At 50.7% G+C, this 12654-nt stretch overlaps 1 protein-coding gene across 6 annotated transcripts in view; it reads left to right on the top strand.

The window, feature by feature from the left end:
• The first annotated feature begins 1282 nt into the window (after window positions 1-1282).
• The window catches only part of ILDR2 (immunoglobulin like domain containing receptor 2), a 67011-nt gene continuing 55639 nt past the window's right edge, over window positions 1283-12654 (top strand). For 2 of the 6 annotated variants that reach the window (XM_051858411.2, XM_051858413.2), the window contains exon 1: window positions 3138-3691. In XM_051858411.2, coding sequence (XP_051714371.1) covers window positions 3601-3691 — 91 coding nt within the window. In that variant the 5' untranslated portion in view covers window positions 3138-3600. Of the gene's footprint in view, window positions 1468-1649; window positions 1798-3125; window positions 3692-12654 lie in introns of those variants that run through there. The other 4 variants (XM_051858412.2, XM_051858414.2, XM_051858415.2 and 1 more) reach the window with 4 other exon arrangements.

The following is a 12654-nucleotide window of genomic DNA, read 5'->3' on the forward strand; positions in this document are numbered from 1 at the left end:
TGTGACCTCAGTCTGGCTTGGGTGGCCCTGGGGTGGGGGGTGGGGGGTGGCTCTCCTCTTTCTGACTTCCATGGTTGGAATTCCTTAAAGAAGTCAGATGCCAGCCATCAAAGACCACAGTCAAAGGTCTCCTCACACTGCCTTTGCTGTATTCACACCATATTCAGTGATTCTCAGGTAGAGGGTCTTTCCCCAGGTGGCAGGAACCTCCTCCAGCCCCCACCACCTTGCTCTGTCTCTGTCCCCGCTGCCCAGAATGTCCCCAATCCCCGGACAGCCCAAATCTTGCCTGTTCTGCAAATCTCACCTTTACCGTGGCTTCCCTCTGCCTCCCCCCGCCCCTTCTCCAAGTCCCTGTTAGCACATTCTTCTCCCTCTCCTGGACCCAAGATGAGGCTCCGTAAGGACACGAAGTCTGTTTCATCCGTGTAGCCTTGGTTCTTAGCACCTAGTCGATGCTTGATATATATTTGTTAAGCGAAACCTGTGTTTCTCGGCTCGCTCTCCACACATACATTTTGACGCCTTTCCTACCGACAACAGACGAATCCGTCTGGAAAAAAAAAAAAATCCTCATGAATGTGCCATGAATGTGCCCCGCAAACCATTCCGCGTTGGTCAGAGGTCAGCTGTTACACATGGCTGTTTCCCGTTTTTCCACACGCCTGCCCTCATCCTCCCTCAGTGCCTCCAGAGGAAGAAGTTAGGACGCTTGGCTCCCTGCAAGTCTAAAAGGGAACCAGACCGAGGGGCAGGGGACAGCAGAAGCAAACACCCTTGTCTGGAGGACAAAGAAGCGACGTCAAGTCCCCGCAGGTGTCCCACCCCCGTCTCTCTGTCCCTCTCTCCCTCTCAGTCCGAGTGGGCTAGAGCCACAAGCTCCCACAGACGCCCCCACTTCGAGTCCCCAACCCACGCCCCAGCCAAGCTTCTCCGGGAAAAGCCGCAATGGGCGCTCCCTGCCCGGCGCGCCCAGCCGGGCTGCCTCCCCCGGCCGCTGCCCCTCTGCCGCTGGTGTACTCTGCCCCTGGACGCCGACCTCCCGGCCGCCAGGGGCTGGCACGTGATGGAGAAACTTTGGCAGCCGGGCGGCGGGCAGAGGCGCGGGGAGGCGGCGCGGCGGCCGAGCTCCCCCGCGCGGCGGGCTTTGCGGCAGGGAGGAGGCGTGCGGGTGCGCCGCGGCGGCAGGGAATGCGCCGCCGAGCGCCTCGCGGATCCCGCAGCCAGCGGCAGCGCGCGCTCCAGGCGGCGCGGTGCAGCGCCCGGCCCGGCGGGCGGCGGCGCCCAGGGACGCCCGGTGCCCGCTGGCGCCCGCGGCTGCCGCTCTGCCGCCGCCCGCTGCCGGGGGCTTCCGAGGAGCGGCGCCTCGCAGCCGCTTCCCACTTTGCTCACTGGGCGATCTGCATGGGAAGTTGGGCGCGATGGCCAGGGTCGTGTTGGCGTGGGTTGCGCTCTTCTGGCTAACAGGTAAGAGTGGTTCGCTGCGGAGCCGGGGAACTTTTATCTATATTCCCTGGTGGTACCGCTCCCTCCCCACCCCCCATGTCTTCCCTATTGACTGTGTTTAAAGCTGCTTAGCGGGATGGTGGGCGGTGGGGGAGGGGGCCGTGTGTGCGTTTGTGCGTGTGAGTGTGCATGCTGGGGGCGGCGGGGAGAAGCCGGATTCCAAGTGAGCCGGCTGGAGAGGCAGGTGTTTGGACTGGTTGGCGCTGCGAGGGGGTCCTGGGCACTGTGCTTCCCACCCTCACCCCCTCATACAGCGGTTCTTCCTGGGTCTTACCCTGAGTTTGTGAGGCTGTGAGTCTTGGGGAAAGCCTGCTGGGAAAAAACGGGAGCTGGGGGGGGGGGGGGGCGCTGATCCACCAAGGGAGCTGATTTTCTGAAGGTGGGGGTGGGGGAGCTTCTGCCTAATTTCTTCCCCCAGGGAAGGAGGGAGAGACCCGGCATTCTCCCTCTGGGAGGTGCGGGGCGGTGAGTGGCAAGGCGATGGGGGGGGGGGGGGGGACGGCGGCATGATTGGCGGTGGAGTTTCGAGGCTGGCTGTCACTTGCGATCATTTGGGGAGTGGTCTCATAGTTCAAGGAGAAGAGCCTTTCTACTAGATGCAGCCCCTCCCCCAGTAAAGACCTTGTATAGAGAGACTAGGCAGCGGGGGGGCCTCTCCCCAGCCCAGGGGTCACTGCCTAGCCGGGCCCTTTGTGACCTCCCTTCCAGCGCTGGGAACTTTTCTCCATCCTCCTGGGAAGCCGAATGGCTCTCGTTCCCAACACGCCCCACGTGACAACTCTGTCCTGTGAGGAGAGGGTTTTCCCCTCTCCTCCCCCCAGCCCTCGCGCCCCTCACCCCTACTCCCCCTTGCCAGCCCTGAGATATTCACAGAGCAGCCTGCTGAGAGCAGTGGGAGGGGTGAGCAAGGCTTGGACAGCTTGGATCAGGTCAGAGGCAGAGGGTGCAAAGAAAGGCGGAGACAGAGTGATGGAGAAGCCCAAGCAAGGGGGCAGGAAGGTTGGGAGCATAGGGTAGGAGCAGGGAAGGGCAGAAGAGGAGAAGGAAAACCATACAGAAAAGGGAGACGTTTTGTCCCCTCTGGGGTCACCAAGATGATCTGGGAAAGAAGGGCTGAACCTCTCAAGTCGTTGGACGGGACAAAACGGGTTTAAGAAGGAAAGGCAGACCCTCCATTCCCTGTTCAGGAAGCGAATAAGGATGGCCTCAAGGTTTTCCCTATTGCCAATGGGAGGCTTCAACACTGCATTGCCCCCCCACCGCGGGGTTTGGGTGGGGAGGGGCACCTTCAGCGGAGTTAGCCTCTTATCTTGGCTGCTCTGAATTCATCCCTCCCACATTATTCAAAAATGAATCATCCCTAATTTCAGGGTTTGGATGATCCATGCCTCTCTCCCCCCCACCCACCTCCCCTGGCCTCCCAGTGCCTTCCACTGCCACCCTCACTGATTCTAAATGTCCTTAATTTGCCTCTACTACTCAGTTCTTGTATTCCCCGGAAGAACTTGGGCCTTGAGCCTGCCTCCTAGCTTCCCTGCCGTTGTCCAGGCATGGGGGGGGGGGGGGTCGCTGAGTTACAGGTGCTTCTCCGGGCACCATGCTCTCTAGGAGGGAGTGGGAGGAGAAGGAGGACACACAGCCCTGTTCATGGTTAACAGCTTTGTATGGAATGGGATCCTCTCAGTTCATAGAAATGGGGGCCCAGACAGGCAGCGTGCACACAGCCCCTTTGGGAATCCAGCAGAGACGACAACCCAGCTTCCTAGCACCCTGGGCGGTCCTGCTTGCCCTCTCCTAAGCCGCCTCTCTGGAAGGTTTTGTTTTATTTGTGTTTGGAGGGAGGTGAGGCTTCGTCCGTGCCTCCTGCTACCCGCACATGGAGAAGCCATTTGTGCTTGCAAGGAGGCAACAGGTTAGTTCTCAGGTCCGTCTCAGATGGCTGCAAGTGAAGCTGACTCCTGAGATGCCACTTACGGGCCACTGGCGTCCCCTGGTCCCGGCTCGCTCTCAACCGCTGGGTCCCCTCTGCAGTCAGAGGTGCTGCCGCCAACGGACTTGCTGCTTCCCTGCCAGAGCCAAGTGCAGGAGCTAACAATGGCGGCCGGGGTGGGGGCGGAGGAGAGAGGAGCAGTCAATGTGAGATGCATTCAGACTCATTCTTCACAGAGAAGCCCGGGGAGGAAAGGTAAGACATTTTAGTCCAGCCCAATCAATGAAGTCTCTCTTGAGGGGTGGCACAAAGGGAGGGAGAACGCAGAGGACAGATTAAAAATGAGACAGACAGCCAGGGGGAAAATCCATGTCCACTCTCCCTCTCCCTCTCTTTCTCTTTCCCCTCCTTATGTCTCTCTCTCCTTCTCTCCCCCTCCCTCCCCTCCCGCCCATTTCTCCTTTTTAATACAGGCTGAGCAATTTCTAATCAACACTTCAGTCCCTGCCCCCCGCCCCCAGGAACTACCAGCTCCGTCCCTGTTTCTCATGCCTGAAATCCTGTATTTCTTTCTGCTATATATTTAGTCTCATGATTTCTTATTGTCATTGTGATGCTGCTTCCTGTTATAGATTCTTGTTGTTGTTTTTGTTGCTGCTTTGGACAAAACCAAATGCTAATCAGCTGCTGGCGTCTTAGCAACAGGTGCCATCTAGCAGCAAGACTTGAGGCAGGGTGCATGTTGTCTTTATTCCCGGGTGGCGTGTCACCCTCTCCCTGCGGGTGGCAAGGCTGTGAGAAACACTCCCTGAGCAAGCGGTCTGGGTTCTTGGAGACTGTCTTAGGTGTCTCTGTGATGGAGACTTCTTCCTCTGTCACCATTTCTTTGGGTGGTACCCTTTGGGTTTCATTCATGTATTTATTCTTCCATTCCATGAGCATGTATCGCATTGCTGGGATTTCTGAGTGTTGTGGTGAGAGCTGAGAGAGTAAAGCACTCAGAGACATAATCCTTGCCCTCAGAGGGTTGTCGGTCTGGTCAGTGACTCAAGCAAGTGCTCATGTCATTTCGATAAGGTGTTGCCATGCAGCATGGAGGAGGCAGCTTAACCCCCAGCCAGGCGTGCAGACAGCAGCTCTGAATGGCAGTCCTGGAAGAGGTGATGGCTGAGTTAACACATTGATTTATGCAGCGTCAGTTAGTGAGTTACCACTATGTCCCTGGCATCGTGCTAAGATTAATGACATGAATAAAACACACCCCCTGCCTTCGAAGAGCTCAGTCTGCTGGCAGAGACAGTTATAGAACTGTGAACACACAGTTAAAGAGTAGTGTTCTGGGGCTGGCCTTGTGGCACAGTGGACTGGGCTACCTCTTGTGACACTGGTACTCCATATCAGAGTACTGGTTCAAGTCCTGGCTGCTCCACTTCCAATCCAGCTCCCTGCTAGTGTGCCTAGGGAAGCAGTGGAGGACAGTTCAAGCGTTTGGGCCCCTGCCACCCACATGGGAGACCCAGATGGAGTTCCAAGCTCCTGGCTTCAGCTTGGCCCAGCCCCAGCTATTGCAGTCATTTGGGGAGTGAACCAACAGATGGAAGACCTCTCTCTCTCTCTCTGTCACTGGACCTTTCAAATAAATCTTTTTGTTTTTTTAAGAGTAGTGTTGCCATGGAAAGAACAGGTCATCAAAGAAGGAGGTACCTTTCTCTGAAGGGAGGAGAGAACCTCCACTTTGACTATGACCTTGTCTAAACAAGATAAGAGTCGGAGAACTCAGAGGGCTTCCATAGCCTTGGAAACTCATGACTGGAGCATAGGGAGATTGCTGATGCCATAGACAGGAGTGTCAATTGGTAAAGTCAACAACAGGAGTCACTGTGCACTTACTCCTCATGTAGGATCTCTATCCTTAATGTGCTGTACATTGAGATTTAATGCTATAACGAGTACTCAAACAATATATTTCACTTTGTGTTTCTATGGGGGTGCAAACTGTTGAAATCCTTACTTAATGCATACTAAACTGATCCTCTGTAAAAAAAAAAAAAAAAAAAGAAATTATCAATTCCCAACTTGACTCTCACTGGGATTAAACATGACAATAGGTCTGCTCTGATTTCATCATCATTTAAAAAAAAATCATCTATTATTTTTCACTTTATGTTTCTGTGTGGGAGCAAACTGTTGAAATCCATACTTGATGTATACTAAGCTGATCTTCTGTATATTAAGATAATCAAAAATGAATCTTGATGTGAATGGAAGGGGAGAGGGAGTGGGAAAGGGGAGGGTTGTGGGTGGGAGGGACGGTATGGGGGGGAAGCCATTGTAATCCATAAGTCGTACTTTGAAAATTTACATGCATTAAATAAAAGTTTAAAAAAAAAAAAAAGAGTAGTGTTGCACAAAAGTAATAGTAGAGAACTGTACTAAGTATTGTCGGTATTGTGAGAGGCTTTTAACTCAGCCTGTGGGGCAGGGAGATGTCGGGGAATGGTTGTTGCCTGGAGTCCTGGTGTGAGGATAGGCGTGGTAATGACGGTGCTCTTAGTCTTGGAGAAGAGTCACTTACAAAGCTTACCTCAATGATCTCCTTTCCCGTCCTGCATTCCTTCCAGCCCCTTCTCTCCTCTGCTCTACTGTCCTCCATGGAAACATCTTCTTTAAACACTTAGCACTGCTGTCCCCACTCCTGACATCCCCTTCTGTGGACTAGGACGGGAGTTGCCTCAGGATCATCACCACTCAACAGTTTTGACATGTGACTCTGCTGGCTGTCGGGTGTGCATAGACTTGAATACTACTACTAGTACTTAGTGCTTAGTGGAAGGTTAGCAGAATCAGTACATGACTTGTTAGTTGTGAGAACCCTGACCCAGGAGTTGAGGGTTGGAGCCTCATCTCAGCTCCTGTATAAATAACTTTACAACTGTGGGAAGGTTTGCATCTCGGTTTTATTATCATCCTTTGAGGTGATTTATAAGGTTACTTTCAGCTCTAAGGTTCCATGGTTCTAACTTTTCTTCATTTAGTTTTGAAGAGTTGGAACTCAAAGCTTAAGAGTGTTGGGCCCTTGGGGTGGGTGTTGTGGTGCAGAAAGGTAAGCTGCCCTTGGGACCCCTGCATCCTATATCCGGGTGCCTGGGATCGAGTCCCACCTCTGCTTCTGATCTAGTCCTCTGCTAAGGCACCTGGGAAGGCAGCAGAGGACGGCCCAAGTGCTTGGGTTCCTGCCACCCATGCGGAAGAGCTGGATGGATTCCTGGCTCCTGGCGTCAGCCTGGCTCAGCCCTGGATGGGGTATTTGCAGGTATTTGGGGAGTAAACCAGTCAATGGAAGATCTTACTCTCTCTCTCTCTCTCTCTTTGTTTCTCCATTTCTGTGTGTCTCTCTTCCTCTGACTGTCAAATAATAAATAAATAAGCTTTAAAAAATAAGTGGTAGGCCTATGTTTCCTTTTATAGTTTACCCAGTGAACAGCCTTTAGGGAACCCTAGTTTTCTGTAGATTTTCTTAGACTATTAATGACTAGAATGAAAAACTCCAGCTAGGAAGGGAGAGCTCTGGTTAGACTTTTCAGAAGAGCAAATATTGTAGCAGCCAGTACTCGGTGGACAGGATAGGATCTACTCTCCACACTTAAATGTTGGAACTGGCCAAGTCAGGCAAGTACTCTGGACCAAATAGGATGGATGAATACTTCTCCAGCCAACATGGGCTGAGAATGCTTCTTCCAGCCCTAATTCTTTGTTCCAGGACCCATTTGGTTCTTCACTCCCTCCATCTATTTCAGCCTTTATGCCTCCTTTTGTCTAAGCAGGAATATAAAGAAATGTATGAAATGGTTGTTATTGTTGCTTATTTGCACCCTATAATGCTTTTCTATGTTTTAAATGGTTTTCATATACATTATCCCATTTGATCCTTCTAGGTAGGTAAGATGTTATTATCTACTTATGTTTAAGGCTCAGAATAAATGATGACTAGTCCAAGTCCATGCTATCTGTAGTAGTCCATTTGTAGTTGCTATAATAAAGTACCTGAGACTGGGTACTTTAAAAAGAAAAGGGGTGGCCGGCGCCGCAGCTCACTAGGCTAATCCTCCGCCTGTGGCGCTGGCACCCCCGGTTCTAGTCCCGGTCAGGGCGCTGGATGCTGTCCCGGTTGCCCCTCTTCCAGGCCAGCTCTCTGCTGTGGCCCAGGAGTGCAGTGGAGGATGGCCCAAGTACTTGGGCCCTGCACCCGCATGGGAGACCAGCAGAAGCACCTGGCTCCTGGCTTCAGAGCAGCGTGATGTGCCGGCCACAGCACGCCGGCCGCAGCGGCCATTGGAGGGTGAACCAACGGCAAAAAAGGAAGACCTTTCTCTCTGTCTCTCTCACTGTCCACTCTGCCTGTCAAATAAATAAATAAATAAATAAGAAAAGGGGTTTGTTTAGGTCACAGAGTTGGAAGATCAAGGGCGTGGCATTGGCATCTGCCTGGCTCTGGGGAGGGCTTCATGGTGGATGGCAATGGAATGGCAGGAGTATGTGTACAAGAGATCACATGGTGAGACAGGGAGCCAATGAGATTCAAGGGCCAAGCTTGCGTGGTATAACAACCTACTCTTATGCAACTCACTCTTGGAGATCAGCATGAATCCCTTCCGGAGCCAAGGCCCCCAGTCAGTCACTGACCTTCTACTGGGTTCCACCCCTCGAAGGCTCCACTGCCTCAACACTGCTGTACCGAGGACCAAGCCTCTAACACGTGATTCCCTTTGGGACACACTCAGAGCATATCTCAACCATAGCACGATCTTGATGATTAAAAGAATAATCGCACTGACTTGGTTGTTTCAAGTGCTTGAATCTAAGCAAAGCATTGTTTTCTAACTAAGATGTTATCAACTTGGGCTCATGATTTAGAGGAACACATGGCATCTGTTATGGGGCATTGGGTATTGAGGTTCAGTTTCAACAACTAAGAGAAATAGTGCAGGGCAGAATATTTTTTGTAATTCAGTCCTGCAGCGTGTGACAGAGGAGTGAATGAGGAGTGCCCCACGGTGCAGGGTGTGCCCCAGTGACAGGGCACATCCTGCTGTCATTTCAGAGCCCATCTGGGGCTAGGGCTGCTGCTGTGCACCCAGGAGCCACTCGGGATGTAGCTGTGACATATGCTTGAGTAGAATCTTCGTCTTAGAGATTGTTTTTGGCTCTCTGAAAATGAAAGAAGGCATTTTGGATGACTAGAGTTCTTTATAGGCCAAGAAACCAGGAAGAACTCAGAAGAACACGCTGCTTCCTTTTGTTCAGCTTCTGGAGCCCTTCAGGACCCGGAGCTCTGAGTTGGGGGCAGGCCTCTCACATGCAGCTGCCATCCTGTGTGGTCACTCCTTGGCTCATCAGGGGGCAAATTCAGAGGCAGTGAGGGGAGAGGGAGGCTTAAACTGACCTGGATTTGAATGCTATCTTAATAGTTTACTTTGTTTTCTTTGGCTTTAAAATGGAAAGCTAACTTACCTTATAGGGTCATTGAGATAATTAAAATGAAATTAATGTAAAATTCCTAGTGCAATGTTGAAAACATAGTAGTCCCTCAGTTTTTTTTTTTTTTTTTTTTTACTTTAAGAACACAAATTGGGTGTATTAGCATTTTGGTGTAGCATTTTGGTGTAGCAACAAGCAATCCCCAAATCTCAACAACAGGCATGTGTTTAGTTCTTGTGCACATGACATGAGAGCTGCATGCCAAGCCTGATGGGCTTAATTCAGTTCCAATTGTCTTCTTATTCTAAGAATAATGGATAAGAGACCCAGGATGAAGGAGCAGCACTCTCAGTCTATTGTTCTCATTGTGGAAAGACCGTGAAATAGTGCTCCAAGCTAGAATGCGGGAGGACACAGAGTCAAACCACACAAATGTCTTTAAAGCTACTGCTTAGAAGATGACCCAAGAATTGCCACTCATGTGGGAGACCAGGAAGGAATTCCTGGCTTCTGGCTTTGGCTTGGCTCAAACCTGGCTGTTGTAGCCATTTTGGGGGAATAAGCCAGTAGATGGAAGATCTCTCTCTGTGTCTCTTTCTTTCTCTCTCTGTGCCTTTCAAGTAAATATTTTTTAAAAGCTTCTTCTTGGACACACCTTATGGAACACCTGCTCATGTTCCATTGGGCAAAGTGAGTCATGTGCTTAAGCTCATGGTGGATGCAGTGGTGAGTCTACTCTGCCTCCAGGGTTCAACGCAAAGGTTGGGAAGGAACAAATAATGTAATCCATCAACTGGGCCATGTTATTTAGTGTATGATACTGAGTACCGGCTATGTAGCAGGGGAGAGTTTGTTTTTAATGGAGGAGACAGGTGACTTAAAGGGATGTCCCCAAGCAGTGGGATGCGATTCTCAGTAGGAGTGAGAGGAAGCTTCTAGAGGCAGTGATGGCCGGGCCAGGCCTGAAGGTGAGCAGGAATGAGTCAGTGAAGGGTAGCACAGAGGAAAGGAAATGTTTGGGGGAAGAGCATGCAGCCAAGACTCAGAGGACAAGAAGCTTTCTGGAAACTACAAATAGTTCAGACTAGATGAGCATTTTGCAGCAGGAGCAATGGAAGGGAACATCCCCCTTTGAAAGGAGCTTTTGGCTCCTGAAGGCCAAGGGCGTCTTTAAGGAGCCAGAAGAGGTGAGTGCTGCGATCAAGTGTGCATTTCCAAAATACCATTTGGACCTCAGTGTGGAGAATGGACTGTGTGTGGGCAAGACTTGTGGCAGAAATAACATATGAGGCCCTTACAGAAAGCGAGGTGAGAGGTGACGGGATCGTGGACTCACAGGTACAGCAGGGATGAGGGACGGGCACGGAGTGACCAGAGACAGTGAGAAGCATGGTGTGACTGGGTGTGGAGGTTGAAGGGGAAGCAGTGCGAATGATGCCTCCAGGTTTCTGGCTGAGGCTGCCAATTTTGGACATGAGGAGGCAACATAAGGGAGGGAGCTGACAAGAGACCAGGAAATGTATGTGGGTGGCTTGGCTGACCAAATTAAAACCTGGGGAGTCCTATTACCAAAAGGAAGAAGAGACGGTTCATGTTTCCAGCTACAAAGGGACCAGTATGAGAGTGAGGCTGTACATTTGAATCTGGGTTCAGGAGAGCAGCTTAGACAGGGACAAAGTGAGAAAGGTTGATTGGAGCCTTCTTACAGGGATTTCTTTTCTTGTCAGAATAGATGGCCCATCCCCGAGATCTGACCCATCTGAATGAGCCAGGACAGTTTCCAGAGTCCCTCCGTACTGCAGGGTAGACCAACCTCTTTTAGAATAGCTTTGGTCCCATCAGAACAGCGTGTTTTCCAGCCAGACATCACCCATGCGTCATTTCAGTTCTGTGGCAGACACACCAGACAGGGAGAATATCTGCTTCTTTTATCTGCACAGCAGTGGTAGAGAACAGGAAAGCATGGCCCAGTTGGACATGCAGAAAATATGTTTGTTTAATGGATGGGAAGCTTTGTGTGCACAAGCATAAGTTACTGGCTGCAAATATTACTAGGCCATGAGAAAAGCTCACCTGAGAAAGGGTGGCGCTGGCATTAACCTTAGTCCTATGGAAAAGGGAGACATGGGGCTGGCACTGTGGTGTAGCTGGTAAAACCACCACCTGCAGTGCTGGCATCCCATGTGGGCACTGGTTCCAGTCCTGGCTGCTCCACTTCCGATCCAGCTCTCTGCTGTGGCCTGGGAGAGCAGTAGAAGATGCTCAAGGGCTTGAGCCCTGCACCCAGGCAGGAGACCCAGAAGAAGCTCCTGGCTCCTGGCTTTGGATTGGCCCCGCTCTGGCCATTGCAACCAATTGGGAATGAACCAGCAGATGGAAGACCTCTCTCTCTCTCTCTCTCTCTCTCTCCCTCCCTCCCTCCCTCTCCTCTCTCTGTGTAACTCTAATAAATAATTACTTCTTTAAAAAAAGAAAAGGGAGACATCCTGCTGCTTTTTAGGATTCTGTAGGGGAAGACATACAAGAAGGCTCTCCTTTTTTTTTTTAATATTTATTTATTTGAAAGTCAGAGTTACACAGAGAGAGAAGAGAGGCAGAGAGAGAGAGAGAGAGAGAATGAGAGAAAGGTCTTCCGTCCACTAGTTCCCTCCCCAAATGGCTGCAACTGCCGGAGCTGTGCCGATCCGAAGCCAGGAGCCAGGAGCTTCTTCTGGGTCTCCCACATAGGTGCAGGGGCCCATGGACTTGGGTCATATTCTGTTGCTTTCCCAGGCCATAGTAGAGAGCTGGATCAGAAGTGGAGCAGCCAGGTCTCGAACCCATGCCCATATGGGATGCTGGCGCTTCAGGCCAGGACATTAACCCGCTGTGCCACAGCGCTGGCCCCTCTCCTTTTTTTTTTTTTTTTTTAAACTCTAAATGGTCAGGCTAACCCTAAAGTGGACCAAGGAGTCAGGCACCATGATAGCAACCAAGAGAAACTGATTCTGGCCAATTTAAGTAGGAAAGGAATTTTTTGGGACGAGGGCCATAAACTCACAGAGGCAGTGGGAAAGCAGGAGAACAAGGCTCAGCAAATAGGCAGAGACCTAGGGAAGCTCTCACATTCTTGATCAAGACTTTTTATTTTTAAACCCAAGTTTATCAAGAAGTTGGATGGCTCCTATTTCTGGAAACAAGAAAGATTCAAGCCGCATCTTCTTTGCAGTTAAACCTTTAGCCTGTAGTTCAACATTTCCCAAAATGCCTTGGGCCCATCCTGACAGGGCTGCTGGGGGAGGAGGAGTCCCTCTTTGGCCTATGGGCCGGCGTTAGGTGTTGACCACATCTCCTATTCATCTTCTGCACTTAGAGGACCTGCCCATTAGTGTCTCAGGAAATTGGGACAACATGGTAGAAATGTGAAAACAAAAGATTAATTCTTAAAGAAGAGCTACTTTGAAGGCAGGGAAGGAAGATTTGTATTGTCATTCTGAATAAAGAAAAGGCTTAGGAGTCTGGAGAATGAGCCATTCTGAGGTTCAGGGATGGGTGAGTTTTATAGACAGTTTCTAAGGGTGTCTGTCTCTAATGATAACTTTTCATGGCCTTTAGCAGCATCTTTGTTTCTCTAAAATGGGGCTGTGCTTATAGATCTTCCTCTCAAAGATGCTGGCAACTTGTGGGGAAAGGAACTTGCTTTGAAAAAAAAAATGAAAGTGCTAAAATAAGAACAGCCTTGCCTTAGAGTCTGCTTTTGT

Source organism: Oryctolagus cuniculus, chromosome 7 (genome assembly GCF_964237555.1).
Source record: "Oryctolagus cuniculus chromosome 7, mOryCun1.1, whole genome shotgun sequence".
Classification (NCBI taxonomy): Eukaryota; Metazoa; Chordata; class Mammalia; order Lagomorpha; family Leporidae; genus Oryctolagus; species Oryctolagus cuniculus.